At 33.8% G+C, this 27,176-nt stretch overlaps 1 protein-coding gene across 1 annotated transcript in view; it reads left to right on the top strand.

The window, feature by feature from the left end:
- Positions 1 to 27,176, top strand: part of CSMD1 (CUB and Sushi multiple domains 1) — a gene marked incomplete at its 5' end in the record, with an annotated part of 1,071,510 nt that overhangs the window by 787,392 nt on the left and 256,942 nt on the right. Inside the window, 5 exons of the mRNA XM_080341955.1 lie at positions 7,304 to 7,486; positions 9,303 to 9,629; positions 12,629 to 12,823; positions 16,251 to 16,389; positions 22,828 to 23,015. Coding sequence (XP_080198081.1) covers positions 7,304 to 7,486; positions 9,303 to 9,629; positions 12,629 to 12,823; positions 16,251 to 16,389; positions 22,828 to 23,015 — 1,032 coding nt within the window. The remainder of the gene's footprint in view (positions 1 to 7,303; positions 7,487 to 9,302; positions 9,630 to 12,628; positions 12,824 to 16,250; positions 16,390 to 22,827; positions 23,016 to 27,176) is intronic.

Here is a 27,176-nt window from a genome sequence, read left to right as displayed (position 1 = left end):
AGGTCAATTTGCTTGCACTTGTAATATATTGGTAGCACATAGATTCTTTTCTAAGCAAGTGCCATGTCTTCCCTGACAGGTCTTAAGATAATATTAGGCAAAGATGTTCCAGGATATTCTGTTGCAAAGGAAGATAAAGAATGTCATGTTCCCAGTTTGAGGGGACAAATTATATACACATATATTTGCATTTGGGTCCTCTTTTCTCCAGTTTTTGAGACAGTTATTACATGTGATCTTGTCCAGTAAGCTCTTAACTCCCATGTCCTCCATAGGTTCTTGAAGATAATTTCTAGTAGTTCATAGACTATTTCAGTTTAAGTACTTAAATGTGAATTTAATTAGGCCTAGCCCCTGTTCCCTTAGATATGTCTAAATTTTCCAAATAATCATTAACATATTCTCTTTGTATCCTGTTCTTAGTTTATTAAAACTTTTGTTATCTATCTATTACTTATTTTTTCTAATGGAAAAGTGAAGAAGGTGTTCTTCATTCTCCTTTCCTGGTAGCTATTTTTCTTTCTCTTACATTTAATAACTTTCCACATAGTCTCTTATTGTCTTTTGCCTCATTCTGTGGTGCACCTTTTCACAAGATTCAATTTAATGTTATTCTGATAATTTCTGAGACAGCTGCAATTGCTTTTTACTGTACTTCCTGTTTTCCACCATAACATGCTAATTTGCATTCCACAGGATATCTTTGGGCTGACTTTTGTCCAGGGTGTTGCTCAGCCTTTTGTATAGACAGGCTGTACTCTTTCTGCTAGTAAAGAAACATGAACTCTGCAATTTGAGCAATATGCTATTCCTTATTGCAAAACATTAGAATAAAAATTTATAGTGAGACTGAAAGCCCATTGCATGTTGATACTACAAAATAAAGAATGTTTAAGGAAAAAATGGTGAAGTACATAGTGATAAATAGAGAGGCAGAAATAATGCCAGAGTACTTTCCTTGTTTCCAGTGATGCATAGTTCAAATACTTCCTCTTTGTCTCTCAATTACATTTTCTTCCATATATTTGTCCAATCACTTCTTAAATAGATATATATTTCACTTCCCCAAAAAAGAGACTTGTGGTCTTTTTGATTGTCCTCAGTTTCTCAGAAACAGTAACTTTGATCTTTTGTTTTCTTTCCCTACTTCTAGTGTCCTTATTTATATGACAGAACAGAACTACATGTAGTATTCAACATGCAAATGAAATAGGTTTTTGCACTATCTCAGAATAGTATGTAAAACTAATTGTAAACAAAACAACATTTTTCTGCATTCTCTAATGGAATATTGAAATATATAGTAAATATTAAAATTAAAGAACATACTGGTTGAAAAGGTTTGATATAATTTTCTTCTCAAATAATAGTTGTATTACTTTCAAAGTTTTTAATATTATATTATATGATACAATATGTTATTATTACCAACAAGCGATCCATATGCTATGATGGTGAACTGTTAACTCAAATGAACTTCTTATAAAAAGTTTCCATGTTGGTTTTCCATTTATCTGATTCTAAGGCCGTGTTTGTTTGATTGTCTGTTTTAATATTGAAAGAAATGCAATAAGACACAAGCAAAAAAAAAATAAAATTCTACTGGATATGTCCTGTGGCCTTTTTGTACAACAAATTTCAGAGAAATTGTGAGACATGGCTTAGAATGCTGCTGGGAACTGTATGACCTGTGAAGGAGGCCTTCTTTTTTTATAGTTGGAAACTGATAATAAATTGTACTATAAAATTTATTTGAAAAAAAATTACTGGAACAATGATAAAATTGTGATCATCTATAAAATTAGCATATAAGGCCACCCTGTTTTTAGCTTCAGGCCAACCTCTTTTTAGCTTTAATAGACACTTTTACAGTCCAATTACATGCTAAATGAATTTTTTTTTCTATTAGTTTTGGTTTCTCATTTTAACTTTTATTAGTTTTTCCCACATTCCTTTGCAGAAATCATATCTATAATTTCATTCCTTTACCTTATGTCATTTTCTGTGATCCAGAGCATATTTCTCTATCTATTCTTTTTGTATAAGGGTTTATCTTTGTGTAATGATTTCTCCATTTGTTTTTAAATTCCCATAATTTTCCTGCATCTTATTGAAATTATTAATTATTATTAATTATTAATGGAAACAAATATACATGCATTTCAAAGAAGGCTGAACTGTTTACTAATGAAAACAGAGCATTTTGTCCTTCCTGTGGTATTTGTATTGCCAGGTCTTTGTCTATTTTTAAAACAGTATTACCTATGGAACAGAAGGGATCTCCAATAACGTCTGGTTCCTTATCCTAAACCAAAACTATTGCCATATAAGACTAAAAGTTTATGTGTAATTTTGCAACTGGTTGACTTTTATAGATGACTATGGTTTCCACTGAAGCAAGAAAAAGCATTGTTCAGAGGAATACAGTATTGTTTGACGATGCCCAATTGAATTTCCTTCTCCATCTTAAGTTCGTTGTGCAAATCTTTTAAAACGGTAATCTATAAACCTGTTCAGAAGTGGTAGAACTCTCTCTGATTCTGCTTTCTATTTTTCTTATGGTGCAGACTTAGAGAACCATGTTCTCTGTTCCTGCCATTGAAGAAGTATTTATGGTTTTAAATATTTACTGTGCAATTGAATAGTGGCATTAAAGCCACAATGGCTTGAAGCAGACTGTTAACACAGGGACGTATGAGAAATAAGAGGAAATAAACTAAATGATCAATTTTCATATATTTAATGCATGAATTTATGAGGCCTGTCATTTAAGAGTTTAGATGGTAAGCTGAAAAGGTCCTATCTGACATGGAAGTAGACTTCCAAGCTATTTAGTTTGATTTGGTTTGGCTTTTTTTCATAAATGTTTACCTGTGTCATCTTTCAGCTTCTGTTGACCCATCTTGACTACAAGAAAGATGGTGATTATGAAATACTGACAAAATCATCATTTCAGGTTTTAGCAGTATTTACTTTAACTTTCAGACAGACCTTGAGCTACTGAAGTTTACTTATCTATCTCCTCTTTGAAACAATGGATTGTTATGTAACCTACATGTGTGTAAAACACTTATTCAATTTAAATATTATTTATACATCTGAATTATGAAAGTGTGAGGATATTAGTAATGCTCTACTGGTAAAAGTTATATTTAATTATTTGATGATGATTCACTAGTCAGCTAAGCTAGAATATTTGGTAGTGTGAATGAAAGCATAGTGGCATTAATAATTTCCTTTTAACACTGTAAGGGAAAAAAAAGTAAATTAATACCATGACTAATAAATTCAAGCCTGCGTAATGATGTAATCTACGAAGTATTTTATAATAAATTTAAGATACCTAGGTCAAAGTAATATAAAGCCTTTTCATCAAAAAGACTTGAATTGCAATGTGACACCTTTCAAGAAGTAGTCATAATGCTTACTTAGATGCTTAATATCACTTTAGAATTGCTGTATTTATTCCTTTGAAAGAAAGCATGGCAACAGAAAAGTCTTTGATTACATTCAGAGGGATGTGATCTTCTTGTCAGAAATCTAATCTTGTCATTCTCCCAACATTAAAGAGAGACTATACCCTGAAACTCAGTAAATATTTCTAGTTTACAAACAAGATGAAAAGTCACTTTCCCCAGGCTACTGAGAGTACATGAAAGCCATAAACTATTGAATAAGATCAATGTTAGTATTTTTGGTAACCACAGAAGCTGATGTTCAAATTTGAGCTTGAGAGCTTATTTGCAAACTTCATGAAGTTCACACAGCTCTAAGCACTCAGATCAAAAGAAGTCGAACATTGAATGAGTACACAGAATAACCCTAAAGGAATAGGATTTTTATTTCCATACTTTAAATAGGTTAGCACAGCTTTTATTTTCATGTTTGTCATTTTAAGAACCATTTCTGTCCCATAGGGTTTCTGTAAAAGCTCAACATATCTCAAATTGACTTGATCAGAAGAATGCTCTCTTTTTAGTAAACAGATATATAGCCTCTTTGCAATTTATGAAGCAGAATAATTGGTGCCTGTGTTGAAGTAATCGGCATAATGCACCTCAACTGAATTTAGACACGTAAAAAATTTGTTCTCTGATAAATCATTGAAAGTTGGACAGGCACCAGAAGAGACAATAAAATAAAATGTTGTGTTAAATCCCAGAGGACAGAAAAATTTTTGGAATCATAACATGCCTGTACTACTCTAGATCAAGAGATAAAGTAGTATTCTTTATGTATAAATATGAAATTCTGAATATGGCCTTTTCAGACTTTCCTAAGTTTTGCTCTGTCAGTAATATCTGTGATCAAAAGCTAGGGATAATGATTTTAAACTAAAAGAGGGTTGATGCAGGCTAGACATAAGGAAGACATTTTTTACTATGAGGGTGGTGAATCACTGTAACAGGTGGTTCATGCCCCAACCGTGGAGACATTCAAGACCAGGTTGGATGGGGCTTTGATAAACCTAATCTAGTTGAAGACACCCCTGCTCATGGCAGGGACAGTGGACTATACAACCTTTAAAGGTCACTTCCAACCCAAACTATTCTATGATTCTGATTCTGTGATTCTGTTAAGGATAGATAGTATTCACTTCCAGGTTTGTGAAGATGTAGATTTCTAGAGATGGATGGATTTTGTTGAGCTTTTTATTTTCAAAATGTAAATAAGATGTCTTCAGAAGTGTTTTATAAATTTGTGACATTTGCTTAATTGTTTTTATGTTGAACAAATAAGCACAAAGCATGAAATAAAGCTGATATATTTCATTTTGACTTTTTTATGTCTGGGTTTTCAATGTAAAAGAATTTGATTTAAAAATTCCTTTAATGTACTTTGAGAGAGAACATAATATTAATCATTAAAATATCTTTATGAGACAGATTTTATTAAACTTTTTTCCCTGAAAAATAAAAATATTATTCAAAAAAAAAAAAAAAAGACATTAAATTGGCTGGTATATTTTTAACTGCTTTTTTTCAGCTTTAGAAATTCTGATTATATCTCCACTGCACATAAAGCTGGGCATTCTTGGATGAAAGGTGATATATTAAGAAGTGCAAAGTATTCGCTTAGTCTCTAAAGTTCATCATGCATTCTTGCCTTCTTCAGAAAGGGCTTGGTTCTGACTAAAGACATACTGTACTAGTTTTCTTCCAAAAAGGAATTCTCAACCCACCAAAAAGCTTGATTCACATTAATTTGTGTTAAAAACTTTGATTTGCTGATCCATAACACTCTGCTAGGGCTTAGTGTATCTCCTGAGAGTTAGAAACCATCCTGACCTGTCGTCTGCTGCAGTAAATTCATTAATTAAAGATATTTTGGTATTTCCTTTGTAGACCATGCAAAGAAACACTTCTTGCAATCTTTTAAGGCATGAATCTTCAGCTGTGACCTTTCAAAACCTTGCAGACAGTTTGCCTCCTCAGCCTCCTGCCTGAAACATTATTGCCCTGATCATCAAGACAAAAGTTTTTTGGAAAAGAGTGTTTATAATAAATCTCAAATGCCAGATTAGATATAGGTCTGCTCTCAGTGGAGGTGATGAACTTTTAAAATGTGATTAAAATGTGGGTTCTGATTTTCTGTAGCTCTGCACATTTCAGTGTAAGATGTGGAGCTTTGGATATCTGGGAACACACAGGCTCCTAGTGCTATTCTGTGGCAGTAGGAATTAGCATCTGAGTAGGAGCAGGCAGGTGAAACTACATCAAAGCATTTGTAAATACATATAATTTTGAATCTTGATTTATACTTATTATTTAAGATATTGTTCTGCTAGTATTTTATTATATTTGTGTATGGGACTTTTTGGAAGATATTTTCATTTATTTGAGACATCCCAGCTTTCTGGTAAGACAAATTATTTAAATAATGCAACTGACTCTGGAACTGTTTTGAATTCATAAATAGAATAGTTAATTAATTTTAATTTTATCTTCAAAGTTAAGATTACCAAGAAAAAAAAATATGTACCTCTTTTCATCCAGATGAGTAATCTGTTCTTTTATAAAATACGTGGCATACCTTTCTGAATATGCTTGTCAACAGTCACTTCACAACTGCTTTAAGGGTAAAAACATATTGAATTTACTTTACATATAATAATAATGCCATCCTGCATATTAAAATTTCTATTGGAGTTAGCATGTCAAGATAAATACTTTTGCAGTGATTTAGCATTAGTAGACTTAACAATATTTGACAGCATATATTTTAATGGCATTAAATTATATTAATATTTGATATGATTTAGTGAATGGAATTTTCTTAGTATCCTGAATGTTTCAGATTTTGTACTTTGGATTGAGCTGGGAAACATTTAAATGACAAGAATTTTATCACTACTTTCATTCAAATGAGGTTGACATAATTTTACTAAAGATGTGGAAACACAGTCTATAGAACCAGAAGTGCTTTGTTGTTATTTTTACTGATCAAATGGAAATTAATAGAAAAACTACTTTAAATTTAATGGCAAAGAAATGAAGCCTTCATTTTGGATGAAAAGCCATGCATAGATAATTTGTAAGATGATTCAGCATTTCTGTCACAGGCAATTAATATTTACGTGTCCTTTCCCAATATTCTTGTTATTCATGAATTTCAAAATACTTGGGTCTTTTAATATTCTTAGCTTATACACGTACATTCAATATCTACAAATTAAATAATTTAAATAGCAGATCTCCTAGAGAATATCTAGGAAGTATAATCCAAAATGTTATTCTCTTTTCAATGTAGCTTAATGCAGCTGGCAAAAAAATATACCTCTAATTTGAAGTATGAGATGGAGAAATAATTCCTCAGTTTTGTTTTTATCATATTTTAGTGCTTAAATTGAAATTCCTTGACTCTATCAGTAAATTGGATAGTTTTAATTGTATTGCAGATAGCCCTATAAATGTAATTGAAGTTATGACAGTTAAGATTCTTTATTACTAGTACGTCATTACCAGAAATAAAATTTACACATAGTATGTCTCCGTGGTTAGAATGCAGACTATCATCTATGACTTCGTAATTTTACCTTCAAATATGATGTAATTCAGTGCAGCCATGCAGTTAAACATGAGTATTTTGTTATCTTCAACAGTGCAGGTATGGAAGCTATTAGCTTGTGAATAGACTTTAGATCTTAAGTCATCTTCAAGGTGGTTTTACAGCATTTAGCTCTAGCTGTAAACATTAGTTTAAGGCATAATGCCAACTATTTCTAATGTACTTCTGATACTGACATATAAATTGCTTGCAAATATATTTCCCTATTGTTGTGCTTGATTTTTTTGATATTCAGAAATTGAGAAAGGAGGTTGTGGAGATCCTGGAATTCCATCATATGGAAAGAGGACTGGCAGCAGTTTTCTGCATGGCGACACACTTACCTTTGAATGTCAAGCAGCTTTTGAACTAGTGGGAGAGAGAACGATTACCTGTCAACAAAACAACCAGTGGTCCGGCAATAAACCCAGCTGTGTTTGTAAGAATTATTATTATTATTTTTCTGTATTATTTTTATGACCTTAGCCTCTTGCTTTTCTTAACATTTGTGACTAGCCAGCAGGAAAACATTTAAAAAGACCTTGAAGACTTTTTCAGTCATATGTGGTTTTTTTCAGTTGGCTCAATGGTAGCTCATTTATGAGAAGCATTATATAGGACTGTTTTAGAATGTTTGTTCCCCTTGTTTTATATTTAATTGAACCATTTAACATTCTTAATGTAACTGTGTGTTGAATAAGATTCTAAATGAGCAATTCCTAATAGCATATAAGTGTTTAAAAGTACTCTGTAGCATACACACTTTGATTCTGGTAGTGCAAAGCAGTCTGCAGATACATAAGAAAAGATTGTATTGTAGTGTTTTGTTTTGTTTTCCTGATATCCTAAGAAAGCATGAAAATTAATATAAAGGTATATAAAGATACCCAGCATGGAAAAAGGGTAGGTAAGATCATTGGTCATGGATTTTGTTTTAAAAGATAAAATATGTTTGTAGGTAAGCTTGTAGATGGATTTGAATAGAGGTTTTGCTGGTATGTTTTTTAACTTTTCTATTTTTCTTCTTCTTCTATGGTAAAACAGAGTAAATCTTTCTAGTACACAGGTATACGAGGCACTTCAGTCCTCCAGACCACATTACCTTTCCCTGTAAAGTGTCTTATAATCCAGTACTGGATTTTCAAAATAACCTTACTGGTGTGCCCAGTTCTACTTGAGCATGTATGTATTTTGCAGCTGTGTTGGTATAGGACTTAAACTGAGTAAGATTTCTCTTGACTAGAAGAAGTCTCTATATGCCCGTGCAATGCTGAAATGTGTCTAAGCACATCAGGCCTGGACACACAGATAGTGTCCAGACAATTCCCTTTGAAGACAGAAGTTGCATTTCTTCACGGTGTTGTATTGTTTGGGTTGATATATTAATTTCTGTTGGTAACAGTGTGAAATATTTTACTTTGCTCCACTGTTTGATGGGCACATGCCCTATAAAAGATAACAGAATTTACAACAGAATTTACAACATCTATTTACAAACACTGACTTCAGTTTCATACATTTGAAGAGCTGAGTAATGGTTATCCTTTGTGTTAATTAATGTGCAGTGAGCCTCCTCTTTCTGAACGTACTGTACTTCTCACTAAAGTACCAGCCACAAGCTCTTGCCTCTAAAATCAGTTAGGAATTGTCTTGATGAAAATGGGCCCAAAGGAATTAAGAAGGATGAGAGTTATGGATAACTTTTGTTTAATTGTTTAATCATTTAATCATTTTTGTTTAATTGTTTAATAAGTTTGTACTGTATACTGTTAAGAGTTACTGATGGAGGCACTTCTAAATTTCTACTATTATTAATGCTTTGTGTACTACAGATAAAACTGGCCTTTGTGCTTGGTTTTATGGATTACCAAATACTTTTCACACATATTCTTTTTAGAAAATAAAACACACTTAAATATTGAGGTTGCATTTTCATTTCAGAACAGACCTGCCAATTTTTCCAAATTCTGACACATCAGCCATTACTTTTGCTTTCTTTGGCATTTTCTACATGCTTCTAATCACATCTTGCAGGCCTTTGTGCATCCACTTAGCTTCACATGGGGAAATATAAACATGCAAGGCTGACATGTTATATTGGAGAAGTGTTCTGACAGTCTAAAACATTTCCAGGTTGCGTGTGTGGTAGTTTTGACATCCAGGCTTCTAAAGAATAAAAAAGAATAAAAATATAAATACAAGCATTTATAATGTTTGTTTATAGTATTTTGAGAATCTATTATTGTTTTCTTTAGTCTCATGTTTCTTCAACTTCACTACACCATCTGGAATTATTCTGTCTCCAAATTACCCTGAGGAGTATGGGAACAATATGAACTGTGTTTGGTTAATTATCTCAGAGCCAGGAAGCAGAATCCATCTGATTTTCAATGACTTTGATGTAGAACCTCAGTTTGACTACCTTACAGTGAAAGATGATGGGATTTCAGATTTACCACCTCTGGGCACTTTTTCTGGCAATGAGGTCCCTTCTCAGTTGGCTAGCACTGGACACATAGTAAGACTTGAATTTCAATCGGATCACTCTACGACTGGAAGAGGATTTAATATCACTTACACAAGTAAGAACCTCTGCTTTTATTCTATACCTAGTCTTAAAATCAAGCTATCTTTCTTCATGATAATGAAAAATATGACATGTTTTTTATAATACAGATATAAATTGTTATGCCTGTATAATTGCACTGCTTTCAGGTGTCTCCCTGATATACACTAGCTTATCTGAATGTTTAACTTTTTTTTTTTTTTTTAATTGTGATAGTGCTGAGGAATTCCCTTCATTATCTAAGGGCCCTTCTGGTTGCCACTGCATAAATGCAGAGAATGCAACTAAAGGCTGGGTCATTCCAATCAAAGCATTCAGTGCAAGTGATTTATATACTTCTCATTAGAACCAGCAGGAATAAGTCCACAAAGGTGTTAAGCTTAGGTCTCAAATATGGAGAATATGGAGATGTTAACCTGAAAAGCATAGGAGTAAAAAAAGCTACTAGATCATCTTTGCAAATAAATAGCTCTGGGAACATGCTTTGCTTTTGCATTTTGTTTCTCAGTTAGACGGTGTGCTGTCTAAGAATATAGACCTATCTTTTTTTTTTTTTTTTCTGATACAAATAATAGTTAGTCTCCGTGGTTTCTCTAGTGTCTAGAAACGTAGCTGATCTTGTGTAGACATCTTTCCTATAAGAGTGCATGAATTTAAGAATAACTCTTCTCTCCAGCTACCTTTTTTTTAAGAGTTTTAGGAGTGTAATGTCTTTGAGAATGCAATTCTGAAATGTACAAAATTTATCTGCAACTGGTCAACAAGTTCAGAAGTTGTTAAATGTGGACCTGGCAGTCACATACATATAGAGGGCTATTGAAAGCACAAATCTTTCCTGTTTGGGAAATGAGGCTAAAAAATACCTGGCTACAGACAGCCATCTCTTGTTTTGTTTATATGAAAGGGTATCACTAAACAGTACTCTCAGTTGAAAACTCTACTAAAATCATCATCATGTAGAAAACATTATTACATCTGCTATGGACTGCTAACTCTCCTAGAAATTTTATTAGTCATTCAAAGATATTACTTTGTTGTGGTTTAACCCGAGCTAGCAATATAATCACAATAGCCACTCACTCACCCCCTCCCCAGCCCCCAAATAAGGGGGAGAATCAAAAGGGAAGGGAGAAACTTGGATTGAGATAAACACAATAAGTATATATAAAGAATAGAAGTAGAATCTAAAATAAAATATACTCAATGCAATTCCTCGTGAACTCCATCCGCACCAAGCAGCCAGTCCCAGGAAACAGCACCATGGTCCCAACAGCCCAACCTGGAGAGAGAAAAGAAGATTAAAAAAAAAAAAAAAGCAGAAAGGCCCAGAGGCCTCTGCACAATGGGCAGGATGGCAAAAAGCTTGAACTAAACATCCTGAATAGAACTCGACCAGCTCCCACAAAAATAGTGAAGAAAAGAGAACATGAGAGAGAGTGAGACTGTAAGATCCTGACTCTCCTTTAATATGAGGCGTGATGTTAATGGGATGGAATATTCCTATTGATCAGTCTGGATGTCAGTCAAGCTCTATCCCATCTATGCCCCCCTTCCTTGATTCCTCACACCTGTGGGCAGAGTGCTCAGAATGTCCTTGGCTCTCAGACCAGAGCAATTAAAAACATTAACTGTGTCCCAGGGTGTTATCCTCTCGTTCTCAAACTAAGTCCAAATAATGACCATGCTATCTATGAAAACGAAAGGTTCCTAACTGCACAAAGAAAATTAACTTCTTTTCAGTCAAACCAGCACATACTTATATGGAGATTATCTTTTTTAGTTGAAGAAATTATCTTCAAAGGTTATAAAAGAAGTTAGTTAACAATAAAGTCGTCTTTGTCACATCTTGTGCTGTTCCTATCTTGTGTCAATTAAGGTGATCAATTAACAGTGTTTGTTCAGGCCCAAGGTGTCTCTTTGTTAAGTTCAGCCAAAGTGCTCGTACTTCTGGACTTCCTATGTGTTGCAGGGAATAAGTGCTCCACTCTTGTGGTTAAAATCAAATCAGGAACAAAGAAGTTTATTGATTTATTAGTGAAAGATAATCGATAATCAATGAACTGTAGATTCAGGATCAATATCAGCAACTCAACAGATAAACTACAATGTTAGACACTTACAAAATCTTTGAATATAGAATCCCAATATATCTTGAGTTGGAAGAGACCCATAAGTATCATCAAGTCCAACTCTCTGCTCCTCACAGGACTACTTAAAACAAAACTAGCATCTTCCAGGCACTCCTTGAACTCTGACAGGCTTGGTGCCATGACCATGCTTAGCTCTTCCTTGTGCTGCCTGGTTTATTTTAGCACATATAAACTTATAAATACTTTCCCACTCTAATCCTTCATCATCCTGCCATGCCAAGATTTACATACACACCTTTCTCTCACAGAGTGCATGAGTTACAACCCTTTTTCTTTGAAGTCGGTTCCCCTACTTGCACACACCTCCTGAAAGGCAGGGAAGTCCTCTAGCTTTACATGCACCCACACTGCTGCTCTCTGCAACTACTGTCCAAATACTGGTGAGAACACCCCCCATGAAGTCACACATGCACATGGAGGAGTGTGTCCCTGTGGGTTGGACTCTGTGTTGACACCCCACTAGATGAAGCAGACTACTTTCAGCATCCTACTGGGAGTTTGCTCTCTCTGGTCCAGGCAGTGGCCACAGCTTTTAGCAGTAGCCTCTATTTCTGTCAGGTTAGCTGCAATGTGAAATCACCCTTCTCACTAGGTTAGAGGCAAACAGCTGGATTTTGTCCAGAGGCAAATTTAAGTAAAGTGTTCTTGTGTATCTAAGCCACACATAACTGAAATGATTGAGAATTTTAACTATGCGAATGCCATTGAATTTAATGCTGACTTTTATTTAGGAGTTTTCTATTACATACTTTCAATTATATTGTAATCTTGTTACCTATCAAGGCTATTCCCCCTTATTGTTGTTATTATTTTTATTATTGTTGTTATTGTTACTGTTGTTAATATTATTATGTTTTTTTATCAGCCTTTGGTCAGAATGAGTGCCATGATCCAGGCATTCCTATAAATGGGAGGCGTTTTGGAGATAGATTCCTTCTGGGAAGTTCTGTTTCCTTTCATTGTGATGATGGCTTTGTGAAGACCCAAGGCTCTGAATCCATAACCTGCATTATGCAAGATGGAAATGTAGTATGGAGCTCTACAGTCCCCCGTTGTGAAGGTAAGTACACAATTTTTACTTTGCACCTACAGTTTGAATAATGAAACTATTTACATTTAGCTTACTCTTTACATTTCACACATAAATAAGGCTGCTTTAGCTGAAGTTATTAATTCATCTTATTTTAATACTCTCCCAGTCAAGTAAGACAGAAATAATAGAAACAAAATAGCTTGCTTTTATAGTCTTGTAATAAATTAACCTCCTAAATATCTGGTTACTATTCTTTTCAAGATCTGATTGTCACTATCATTACTCAGTTGTGGGTATATAGCTGTTACAACAGTTTTGACTGTAATATTCTGAAGAACATAATTATCTACCACATGGAAAAGTGAAGTGAAGTTTCTATTTAAAAGTCCTTTTAAAATATTTGCATCTTTAATTTTCTCAGAATGAAAGTATACCTGAATTTCTGTATGTAAATTATTAACCTGCAGTACATTTTTTCCTGAGAAATACAGTGAAAATCAGAGCTATGTATAATATTCATTATATTCTCAAAAAAAATATTTTTTCTTTTCCTAAGATCAACTATATTTAGGATTAAATCTCTCTTTTGGGTGAAATACAGCAGTGAGGAAAAAAAAAAAAAGAAAGAAAAAGTAGGCTGATTCCTTGATGATTAATAGTGATGAGTCCTAAGGCAAGACATATGAATGTACTTAATAAATAGCTAGAGTGTGTCTGCCAGAAGTATATGTTCAAAAAATTGTATATCTTTTAGTAAACAATAGATATATAGTCAGACACTCAATTAAATGGTACCTTTTCAAATAAAATTATCCAAGCTTTCTAATTGGTGTAGATCTCACATTTCCAATAATTTCAGCGTAATTATAGTAACTTAAGGATCTGGATCATATAATTTATATGATTTCTGCTATTTAGGAAATTTGACAACCTAGATTGTGTAATACTGCTCATTTCTATGAAAAATTAGAGATACTGGAAAAAATGAAATACGTGGAATAAGTGATGTGTTACAGTCAGGTGATGATCAACAGTCTTTTTGTTGTTCTTGGTTTTAATATGACAAAATGTAATTAAAAAAACCTCCATGGAATACATTTACTTCTTCATTAACTATATACTTGTTATGTAAATGCCATTTTCCTGGCCAAACCTTTTGCCCCATAGACAATTCAGTGTGTATGTTTCATGTTTTGTGGGTTGTTTTTTTCTCCCAGTTTCTTAAATCTGGAAGAACTTCCCTGAGACAAGTGCAGCTCATGAATGAAATCAAATAAACTCCCTGAGTTCATTTTTTTTCTTTTATTAAAAACATTGAATCAAAACCAGGAACATTAATTTACTACTCAAAAATACATGTTACTGTTCATTTGCATACAGCATAATAGGTTTGCTTGTCACTACTTAGAGAAACCAAAGAAAAGTGTCTAGATTTCCTGCACTGCAAAATGGAATTTGCTCATAATGATACCACTGACTGCTTGAGGGTAATACAAAGGATACTTATATAAATTTACAAGGCCCTTGAAACCTTTCTGTTTCAGACTGCTCCATAGCCTTCGGTAAAATATAACATCCTAAAGCCTTGTGCTATGACAGCTTTTTTTTTTAAGAGACTTATGTTTCCCAGAATATGATCAATCATTTCTGCTGTTGTTTAATCCTGCACCAAAGTCCTCTGATTCTGATTTGTAAAATACTCCCCGTCTAGCCCTGTTGCTTTCATAGCCCTGTAGCAATACTTTTTCTCCTTTTCTGGAGGAACATCAAGTTAGAGAACATTGAAACAAATTTGACATTCAAGAAAGACCCTGATAGGATGCATCCAAGAAGTCTGAGGAAACCAGCCAATGACATCGCAAGGCCACGCTCAATCATCTTGGGAGGGTTATTTAAACCAGGGAGGTTCCTGAATACTAGAAAGCAAATTCCTATCTTCAGGGAAGGAAAGAAGGAGGATATGAGGAACTGCAGGTCTCACTTCAATCACTGGGAAAGGTTATGCTGCAATATTCCTGGAAACCATTTCCAAATAATAAAGAACAATATGGTGACTGGGAGCAGTCATCATGGATTTATGAAGGCATAATCATGCCTGACCAAACTGATACCCTTTTAAATTGAGATGACTGGCCTTATTGGTGAGGGGAGAGCAATGGATATTTTTTAATCTCAGTTTTAGTAATGTGTTTGTCACTGTACCATATAAGGTTCTCATAGACAAACTGATGAAGTATGAACTAGAGAAGTGAACACTGAAGTGGATTGAAATCTCACTGAACTGTTGGGCTCATAGGCTGTGGTCAGTGGCACGAAGTCCAACTGGAGGCTAGTCTGTAGTGGTGACCCCAAGGGTCAATACTGGGTCCAATACTATTTAAAATCTTCAATAATGATCTGAATCCTGGGGCAAAATGCACTATGAACAAGTCTGCAGGCTGAGAGGAAATGACAGGTCCTTCCCCTTTATTCAGCATTGGTGAGACTACATTTGGAGTGCCGTGTGCAGTCCTGATATCACCATTACAAGAGAAACATGAACATATTGCAGTGAGTCCGGTGAAGGGCCACAAAGCTGATTAAGGACTTGGAGAATGTCTCGTACAAGAAGAGGCTGAGATAACTGGGATTGTCTAGACTGGATAAGGAAAGGCTCAGGGCTCAGGAAGGACCCTGTCAATGTGTATAAATACCTGATAGGATACTGTGAAGAAGATGGATCCAGACTTTTCTCAGTGATGTCCAGTGAAAGGACAAAAGACAATGAACACAAACTGAAATACAAGAAATTGAAACATAAGAAAAAACTTTCACTATGAGAGTGATCAAACACTGGAACAGATTGCCCAGAGAGTCTGTGGAGTGTCTGCCTTTGGAGAGAGGGCATGATTCTGACTGGACATAGTCCTGTTCAATTTGCTCTATTGAGCAGGAGAAGGACTAAATGATTTCCAGAGGTCCCTTCCACGTTCAACCATTCCAAGATTCAATGGAATATTTACAACAATCAGTTCCACTGAGTTGAGTGATTACTCAAAAAGGTGTTAGACGACGCAGTACAATGAAAATAATTAACCAAAATTTATGTGGAACAATTTGTCTCATATTTCCCCATACTATTCCCCATATAGAATCATACTAGAGCTAAAATGATTTTATATATATATAAATGAGATAATGTGCTTTTCAACAGAAGAAAGACTAGCAGAATCAAGTGTCATGCTCTGTGTGCTAAGATATGTATCAAGTAATAAGGTATGATAAGATATATTGCAGAACTTATGGTTCTGGAGAAAACAAAGTGCTCATAACATAATGTAGAAAATTTAGACATGTTCTAGATTAAACTCATTTTTCTCTGCTTTTTAATTTATTTTTTATAAGTTCTTTTAATGTATAATATTGTATTAGAAGTACTGTGTATGATACGAGTATACATGCTTTTTGCTTTCAGCACCGTGTGGTGGACATTTGACAGCATCAAGTGGTGTTATCTTACCACCAGGGTGGCCAGGATATTATAAGGACTCACTTAATTGTGAATGGGTGATTGAAGCAAGACCAGGACATTCCATTAAGATCACTTTTGACAGGTGAGAATCATAAAGTCAAACAACATGTATGAGCACAAATATTTAACATTGAAGAAGAAAAATATTCCTTAAGAACCCAAACCAGAAAAGACATTGAGATGCAACAGTCACAATACTATTCCTCAAGCAGAAAATGAAAGTTTAAAATTGTATTTATATTGTCTTTATTTATGTTTTAACAATTTGCATTAAATGTCTACCTCTGAGCACATAAATAGGGATATCTTTAGGTCCTTTGACTACTTTTGTATTCAGGTACAACGATGGTCCCTGATGATGACCAGATCTTTCTATAAGAGAGCATGATTTTCCTAGGGGGGTGGGGGGAAAGTGGAAAAAAGTTCTTAGTATTGTGTGTTGGATATAATTTTTTCCCATTAAGATTTTTTTCTGATGAAACATACGTTACACAGCTAGATAAATGCATAATATGGTAAGGGAGAAAATGGCTGATGGGTTGGCCTCAAAGAGTTTTGGTTAAGTGGGGTTACATCAGGCTTGCAGCCAGTCAGCAGTGGGGTTCCCCAGGGATCAGTTATAGGGCCAGTGCTCTTTAATGTTTTACAAATGATCTGGATGCAGAAATCAAATGTACCTTAAGTAAGTTTGCCAACAGCACTAAACTAGGAGGAACTGTGCACTCCCTTGAAGGTAAAGAAGCCTTACTGAGAGATCTGTACAGGCTGGAGAGCTGGGCAATCACCAACTATATGAAATTTAAAAAGAGCAAGTGCTGGGAGGAGGCAAACCTGGTTATTCATACAAATTGGGAGATAAGAGGCTGGAGAACAGCCCCATGAAAAAATATCTGGGGGGTTGGGTTGATGGCAAGTTGAATGTGAGTTGACAGTTTGCCCTGGCAACCAAAAGGTCCAGCCATGTCCTGGGGTGCATCAAGCACAGCATAGCTACTTATCAAGGTAATTTTCAGCCTATTCTACCTCATGTGGAGTTAGGAGGTAGTGAAGGTGCATTTAGACACAAGGAATGCGAACTGCAGCATGTCTAACATTTTTGTAATCATTGTGACCTCAATTAGTACTTCTGTCTCACCACATGAGTGTCTAACAAAAGCATGATTTTTTTTTTTTTTTACAAATATGCTTAAAAGATGAAATGAAAATTTAAATAATCTCCACCCTTCAAGCATGCTTGTAAAATTAGTAAAAAAAATCCATTTGTTTAGGTGTTTGATCTAGATACTAATATCACACTAAATACTGCATTTGACAAAAAGATGCAAAGGACAGCACCTGGAGGTAGGCTGCAATGACTTCTATTTTACTGCATTTCTGTATTCCACTGTTACCCATGGGGAGGCAATAACCTGTGTCTACTTTCACCTTTGCATGGAGTAAACAGTGATGAGCAAAATTTGTCAGAATCATTCAGACTTCTATTTCTAAGAGCGGAAATGAAAAAGGATGAAAATTAATGAAGAGAAATACAGAAGAATGTATAATAAAAATCACTGTTGCTGGGTTGAATCAAAGATTTATATTGCTCAATATTGTGTTCCTCACAGACACAAAAATGCAGAATTGTAGGGAAGAGTGAGAGGACTAGATAAGTGTATCTGATATTTCCTCTAAGTACTTCTCCAGTTTGCAACTGAGCACATTTCTGAACAGAAAGGTGTTTTGTTTAATGTGCTTAGTGAGTTTCTTCCACTGATTTGTTTGTTTCCCTCTTGCACTTATCTAAACTTAACATTCACAACCTTCTGCATTTTGGGGAACTCATTGGAATATATGTGTCAGGCTGAAGTGCCATCGATAGGGGTGGTGGCACATACAACAAAGTGAACAGTAAGTCACCAGTAGATAGCATTCACCGGGAAACCTGAGTGAATACAAAGATGAGATCACTGAACAACTGAAAGTTGCCTGTAACTGTTCTTTTAACATCTGTGCACTTCAGGAACCAGATCTTTTAAAGTCTTTCATGGAGATCTAAAGAATTGCATACTGGATGCCCACTATGCTACAACCAAGTGTAGCAGTAGTGGAAGCATGGATAAATATGATATGCAGAGGAAGTTTCAATACGGCTTTTGTAAAATAAACCCTATCTCAGAAACCTAAATTTTTTGATAGCATCAGAAGGCATAGAAATATGTTGGATATAGTTAACCGAGTTTTCAAAATGCAAGTTTTGTATTTTGCACTGCACCCTGCAAAGCTAAGCATCATTTTAATACAAAGAAGGACATTGCATGAATAAAAATTAATAGGTGAAAAAAGTCTCACAGTGAAATTTTTGGTGTTCTATAAACATCTCTGTTATGTTCAAAACTGTTCAGCATATTCAGAAATTATCTTAGAAAGGATAAAATTTGATTAATAAAACTAAGTTATTCAGGATATTAAAAACAAGGAATGACTAAAAAAAATCACTTACAAGAAGATCCTTACGAGACTGTCTGGGCAAAAAAATTGCAAGTAGATAAGGTAAATGCAAATTCAATCTAATAAGAAAAATAATTGCTCCCTGATATATAAAATTATGTTTTTGAACTTCCACTGGTCAATGAGCTTCTAAGATTCTAGTAACCCACTGTAAATAAATATGAATAAAATCTAAGATATGCATAGAAGATTTTTGCAAACATGATCAGAGACATGAAACGTAATGCTGGTGAGAAAATTAAAATAGGTTGTACATTTAGTTTAATATATCCTTTTTCCAGTCCTGTTGTTTTGTTTTGTTTTCTTATTATAAATGCATTAAGGTTGGGGACAAAGGAGAGAATGACAAATACCAAAGAAGAATGGGAACTGTTTAGACAGTTTTCGAGAAATTATCCTGTTAGTTCTTATAGAAACAAAAAGCTGTTTGGTTTCATTGCATTCAGCAGGAACTTCCAGAATTTTATGTTGTGGTGGTTTTTTTTTGTTTTGTTTTGTTTTTCTCATTAAAGACTTAATATATCAATTAGAAGCTTATATTTATTTGCCAGCTATTTTTTTTTTTTTTTTTAGTTAATCACCAGAAGCCTAGGGTTGAGGGATGTCTTCCTAAATGCAGTTAAAGCAAACAGCCATATTAGTTGTAAGATGGCACATTTTAATTTTATAAATGGAAATACATTGCCTGAAGCTGCAGATGGTTGTATGACTGACTATGACCTTAACAGTATGACCACTACATTTCTGAGGAAATTAATGGGAAACATACTCTCCTGTGACATATGGTCCAGTCTAAGAATTGAGTTTACTGAATTTTAGACAGATGCATACACATACTCTGCTGAGAGAATTCTAGAGCTTTCTGTACAAATTGAATTGCAATGAAATTAAGTAAGAACTTGGAGTTTACCCAGCTAAAAAATTGAGAATTCTGATCATGGATAATTTTTAAAGTACAGCAGACAGTCAATTAATCTACTCCAGATTTATATCAGCATTATTAAAAGAAGGATTCTGTCTCCTTTCCCTAAATGTTTCACCTACAAAACAATGTTACCATTAAACACACTGGATACTTATAAGCTTTCCAGAAATAGCAGCAAAGGACTGAGTAACCCTATGAACATTTTACATCAAAACCTTTTGCGTTTCAGATCATGACTAAGGCCTGGAAGGGTAACCAAAAAGTAAAATCTAACTGATTCAAGCCATAAAAAAGGGGCTAGAAGGATAATGTCTGACTGGGAGATTTTTGGTACTTTGAATATTGATGCATAGTGTATAAAACAAACTTTCTCTTTCTAAACCTATCTAATTATATGACGGATGTTATAATATAGTATTATTGAAGTACATTTAAAATTCTTTGTGAACATTTGCAGAATGTCCTACCTTTTACTAACATAAGTATGCTAATGAAGTTTAAAAAAACAAACAAACAAACAAATAAACCCACAAAAAGTAATTAATTAATTACGTACGTTCAGTAAGGACACAGAACTTCCAATAATAAATTATCTCAATTTATCATTTTGGTGACAGTGCAAAGATTGCAAAAAAAACCCAACCCCAAAAAATCCACACACATGCCACTCTCCTAAACCCTAAAAACCATACAGTTGAACTAGAAGTAAATTTCTAGGTTTGAGACGAATGAGAAGCTACTGGGAATAAGGATCGTTATAATAGGTAGCAATTCCTATAGTAGTTATTTTAATTCTTCTGTCTCCAGCAAGAATTTGCAACTCCCTGTTGTCATACCACCCTGCTAAGAAATCTTCAATTGCTGGCTGGGAGGACTTTATTCCTAATTAGTTTCCCTCCCAAATATGACTGTCAAAATAATTGAACTGTTGAATTATTGATCTTGAGTCCATTAATTATGAGTGCAAATAAAGTATTTAAGCCAACCTAGTGTTATTTATTTTCCTCGTTCTGCTGCAGTGTAAATCAATGTGTAATCTCTCAAATTATTGAAAGGTACTGAAAAACTGTCCAGTACTTTAGTGATACCCTCTGTGACTGTCTATTTTGTTAAATTAAACAAAACCAGGGAACCTTCCCAGACACAAGAACTCATGTATTTGTACAATTAAAATAGTTGAAATACTTGAAATAATCTCTAACATGCTTCTTGGGCTTGCCAACTAGCATTCTCCCAAATAATTATCAAGCGTGGTCAGGAGTCAGTGTGGGCAAGTAAGCATTCATAATAGGAAGTTTGAATAATATCTCCAGAGGCCAAAGGATGTATTTAATAGTATGGATACAAGCCATTCCATGCTAGTTGGCTTCACTGCCAGGAACTGTTCTGAAAATGCTTAATGTATTAACAAGCCTTCACAGCCCTGTATTCCACTGTCAGAGTGGAACAGATATCAGTGAAAGCAGTCATCTGGATTTTAGCCAAGGTATCCAAATAGAGAAGGTAGCTTGGTTGAAAGCACCATCAATCTAGAGAATTTCCTCTGTGAGGAGGAAGGAACAATATGAAGGGCCTAAGTCAGTTTCTAAGCAGTCATTAGCTCTGATTGTTAAGCAAACAAATACTTTCCCATTTCTGAATGTGCTTTTGTTTCCAGGGATTCATGCGAACTATAAAGACTATTAAATACTTGCTAATCCCAAACTTGCTGTTACAGATACTGATGTGTCTGTGAAGATGGTTTTACACAACCAATGATAATTGGCTTGTAAAATATAATGGCCTTGTTGGGGAATGCATTCATTCCGTCATCATTACCTAGCGAAGTATAAAGTTTATTTACACTTTGAAAGAATGTCCCATATATTTCCCCTTTTCCAAATATTTGATAATTCGCAGTTTTCTTCAACACTAGAAGACAAATTTCTTATGTCCAAATCCACTAAACATGTCTCATATTGTCAAGACAGCTTAGGAGCATTCACTTTGAAAAAAGTGTTCTATAGCATAGGGATGCAGTTTGTTGCTCTCAGAAGTTGAACTAATAGGCCTTATGGGAAAAGAAGAGAAAATCTCGGATCACATGCATTTCTGAAACATTTCCATCTTATGAAAATAAGAAAATTGGATTTGTAGGCAAATGTATTTAGACCACTATAGATATCTGTGTAACAGCACAAACTTTGTTGATAGGAAAACTGATGAGTCCATTGTTTAGATGCTGCAGTTTGCAGGAGTATCTGATGTAATCACAAACTACATCTGATGTGAAAAATGCCATCTAGAGAAAGAGCAGATTTGAGCTATTTAAGAACAACTAGTAGTGGATGACTGCACACGTAGACATCCTTTATGAACTGGAGATGTGATGTGGTTTAGTGATTGACAGAAACATTGACTCTGCTGTTGATTTTAAAGTTGTTTTTTCTTTTAAATCAACTATCTCAGTCTCCTTCTCTTTTTCCATTCTTGTCTATATTATCTGTTTCCTTGACACTTTGAGGTAAACTAAGGAATTCTGCTTGTTATAACAAATTTCAAAATGAGTGCTGTTTGAAGTTCAGTATTTTTGTACTCCTTGACTTCATAGGACAAAAGTAATTATTTAGAAGTAAGGTAGTAACCTATGTTAGAAAAAAAAAATTGGATAAAAAATATCGAACAGTTGAATAAGTAAAACAGCTTTTACGACATAGCAAATAACAAATAATGAAATTATTGAGATGAAATAATGAACCATTATTAAAGATGTTCCTAGGATGTCCAACTGTTATTTAGTTTGAGGGCAAGAAATTTCTTGCATCTTTATAATGCTTTTTTTTTTGAGAAAATTTGCATTTTTGTACCCAGATTCCCCACTAAATGTCTTTCTGAAGTACAGTTATGTGGTTAATTTGAAGTATATTACATCCTTTATAAATTTTGTATAATAACAGACACAACAAAGACAAGGAAAGAGATGCATAAAACCTGCCTTAGTTGTTAGTAATACACTCATGGCTATTTATGATATTCCTAATTAGTTACACATGGGTTGCATTTCTAAGAGTCAAAGAAAATAGTATCATTCCTTTACCTACCAGCCGATTACATGTTCCCTTTCAGATTTCAGACTGAAGTTAATTATGATACTTTGGAAGTCAGAGATGGGCCAGCTAACTCATCACCATTAATTGGAGAATATCATGGAACACAAGCACCCCAGTTCCTTATCAGTACTGGAAATTACATGTATCTGCTGTTCACTACAGACAACAGTCGTTCCAGCATTGGTTTCCTGATTCACTACGAGAGTAAGTCTGATATTCCTCTGATAGATTCTTATTTAGTTTTCAAAATAACATTCAATTTGAAAATGAGCAAATGAATGTGAAGAAAGAAACTTCAGTAATTGTGTTTCTATAAGAACAAATTATGTTTACTCCATGCTGTACTGATGGATAGCTCTGAAACTATTAATTTATTTTGAAAATTTTTTATTCATGAGTCCTTGTATGTTATTCAGAATGTTTATTGATCTAGGTGTTTAACCAAATGGACAGTAATTTTAGAAACTTGACCTCTTGTTTTCTCTTTCTCCGGTTTTAGTACACTTTTGCAGTACTGAGCAAGACTAAGCATTATCCATGATGATTCCAGAATGTAAATACATGAAAATTAATATCTTCATGTGAACTACAGAATCATTATAATAGCATTTTCTTTTAAATTAGGTACATAAAATCACATATTTTAAGCTTTCTGAAATCATACTGATCTTTATATGATAGTAAGTACGTAAGTATTCACTTAAGTACTGAATAAAGAGACCTTATGTGTTTAGTGTGGTTGTACTAAACAAATAACATTGTTTTTATCAATTGTCCTTATCTGAAAACTAACCTGATTACAGTATATTGCTGTCATATTGCATCTAGGCTAAGTGCCTAAACTAATATTTAATAGCTACATCATAATTAGGAAATTCTGCGTACCTTCTTTTAGCTTTCTCTCAGACATGGTGGTAATGCCTGAACAGACAATAGGATGGTAAAATGTAAGGCCACTAAATCCTGTAAATACAAGAAACAGTAAGTAGGTTTCTACATGAGTTATGTGCAGATGCTGATTTTCCCTGATTGTATTGTATCTAAATGTTGCTGCTACATTTTGTAACATGGTCCTTAAATATTTATATTTTTGAGTTTTATTTTAAGTCCCCTGTCATGTAGATGTCTTTTGTTCTCTTAAAACTTAAAATAGATAATAATAAAATATCTGCACTACATATTCAAGAAGAAGGTCTAATTATGAAATTACTTAGAAAAATGTTTGCGAATTCAATTTCTATCTTTGTTGAAAAATTTATTTTCTCACACACAACACTAGATTTTTAGTGCTATTACTCTAGGTAGTCTGATAAATGTCAGAATTAGATTTTATTAGTGCACTTTAAATCTTCAAATTGGATTAGAACTCTAACAAGTAAAGATGACAGAAGGCTAGTAAATGATTTTTGTCTTCTTTTACATGTAGTTCCCATGCATGGAATATTAAAAAAAAAAAAAGCCTTTTATGCCTTTTATATAAAAAACTAATACATTTCTAATCTTAAAAGTAATTTTAAAAAAACTAAAAATGTGGGGTTTAGGCTTTTCTGAACACATTGACTCCCTGAATAAAGCATCTTTTCCTTTCTGTAGAAGTACTGTTTAAAAGGGTGGCTAGTATTACTTTTTGCTTAGAAATGAAGAAGAAGATGAAATTAAGAAAAAGAGTAAATGATTTTAAGTTCTCAGTTTCAGGAGATTTTTTTTTGTGTGTGTGTGTGTGCGTGAATTATATTTTCCATTAAATAGTTATCTGAAAACTGAATTTTAATTGATATTAATAAAGAAGTTAATGTGCTTTCTTAGTTACAGATAGTGACTGCTGTTTCTCTATTCTTTTATGTCACTATGAATGACATTCAGCTGGCAGATTAAACATTTAAATTTAACTGTCAACATAGAACGGTCTGGAGCCTGAAGGTTACATTTTGGGCAATGGAGATTTACCTCCTTGTAAATTTGCTGAATAAATTGTTCCCATTTGCCATGACTGGGATGATCAAGTCTCTTTTGATTATGAAAGGAGCTTAAAGGCCAAACAAGCCTGCAGACACATCAGTGGAAGCATCTTAAACTGAAGTTGAATCTAGCCCAGAATGTCCACACTATAGAAAAAAAATGCAAAATAAACAGAGACTTCTTACCTGTGTGCAACTGCAATGGTTATGATACATTCACCACGTAAGTTGTACAGGGTGTTTCAAAAAGATGAACCAAATTTGAAGTCACTATATCTCTGGATCTTAATCTTGCTAAAAATAAAAAGCTCAATATAAGCTATACAGAGTTGCTCCTGAGATGACAGGAATATTCTATGAAGCTAGAATATGCCTGTAATACAGCTTTAAGGAAAACGTGAACTGTTAAAGGTACTCCAGATGTTAAGGTAAGTTGTTAATTCCCTTCCTTAAATGTCTGTAATTCCACTTTTTGATGACACTTCTAACATAGCTAATAGAAGACAGTATAGTTCGACTCCTATGCATCTAAGCAAGAAAAATTAATAAATTGTCCATAATATTCTTTAAGTAAAACTACTGAAAAATTAGTCAATATTATCAAGAATAATTAAACTATATTCTTTTGACCACCTTGCCTCGTATCTCCCTGATTTCTCAACTTCACTAGTTATGTGGTTTTTGGTTCTTTTTCTTTGCAGCTCCTCATTCTGTGAAGTAGATTGTGCAATCATAGTCTTTTTCTTAAACCAAACCAGGTAGAAATATCTTTATCCACAGATTCGGTTAATGTAAACCCACCTATTTTTAAATTTATTTCTCCTTAAACCAGAAAACATGATCATTTTCAAAGGAAATTGCACAATTACTTCTTAAATCCAGATAATTTATTTTAAAGTCTCTGTTTCTTTATGGATTAACATTCCCTTCTATAATAAAATTTGTTTTAAAAATTGAACAGACATCATCGTTACACATTGAGACAGCAATCAACCCATATTACTATGTGCATTAGTGTGTATTTGATGAACATTACAATTCTCTTCCATATTATTCCAAAATTCCAAAATTATTTAAAGACAAGGATCACCTATTTTTGTAAAAACTTTCCTTTTAGGTCACTGTAAAACTCTAGTAAAATTAGTGTTGTGATTTTCCTTAAATGAAATGTTATCGATAATAAAAAGGAGAAAGGTAATACTTTATTCAAGTTCTATAAAAGTAGGTATTTGTTTAGATTGGTGTGTGGAAAAGAGCTTTTCAGATTCACAAATATTCAGTTTTCATGGACTTAACAAGCTTTCAAGATCATTCAGACAACCCACAATAGCAGGGATAGCTTAGAAAAAAGATACTTCCTTACACTTTTTCATTTAAAGAAAAATCTCTTGAATAGTCTGGATGTGAAGAAAATATATCATAAATTTTTCACTGGCAGAACACACTCAGTGGAAAAACTATTTGGAATATTCCAGAATAACATTTTGTTTCAACAGTCGATTTTACTTCAACTAACACCAAGAAACAATAGAAAGCCTGAATAAGGTGATTTTTGTGAAAGTGCTCATGAAATAGCAGAGTTTATGATTCTTAAGAAAGGAAAGAATGAGGCAACCCAGTTGTGATCAAGTTGATGGTTTTCCAAAATCTAAACTTCACCAAACTTGAGAAATTGGTAGGTAGATCTTCTTGGAATGAATTCTGGAAGTCATTTATAAAAGAGATGATATAAGGCCTAACAACAAACTGTATCTTTTGGAGAGAAAGAAAAAATACTATCATTTTCTGTAACTATTTAAAAATAATTTTTAATGATGTGTAAACAGAAAGCTAATCATGTAAATGTTGGCTATAGTCACATATTGATATAGATGGCCATAAAAGAATAACACAGATCTCTCAGGATAAAATCAGAAAATCCAGAAGGTGTATTTGTTACAGAAGCAAGAGACAGAAAGACAGTAACAAAAACTATCTATAAATATACTCATAATAAAGGGGAAAAAAATAGGTACTTAATAAAAATCTGAGCAAACATCAGATGTCACAGGAAAGACTGAAAGTTTTGTTTCTGTTTTGCAACACTTACAGAAAAGCTTAATTTTGGCCATGTACTAAACACAATTAAGTGAGCATTCACAAAGTAAGAATACAGCATATGGAAAAAGGGTATTATACAATATTGAGATAATTAAATATATTTTATTCTTCGGGGACTGTTGAAATTCCCTGTGCTATACTTAAAGGCAAAGCAGAAGCAGTGTCCTCTCCATTGAAAACTATGTCTGAAAATGCAAAACTCTAGGGAAGTTTCAAACAATTGCAGAAGGGCCAACATGTTCCACAAAAAAGGAGGGGAAAAACAAACAAAGAAACAAACAAACAAACAAAAAATGATGAGGACCAG

This window comes from Nesoenas mayeri (genome assembly GCF_963082525.1).
Source record: "Nesoenas mayeri genome assembly, chromosome: 3".
NCBI classification, from domain to species: Eukaryota; Metazoa; Chordata; class Aves; order Columbiformes; family Columbidae; genus Nesoenas; species Nesoenas mayeri.
This window is presented reverse-complemented; position numbering and strand designations above follow the sequence as displayed.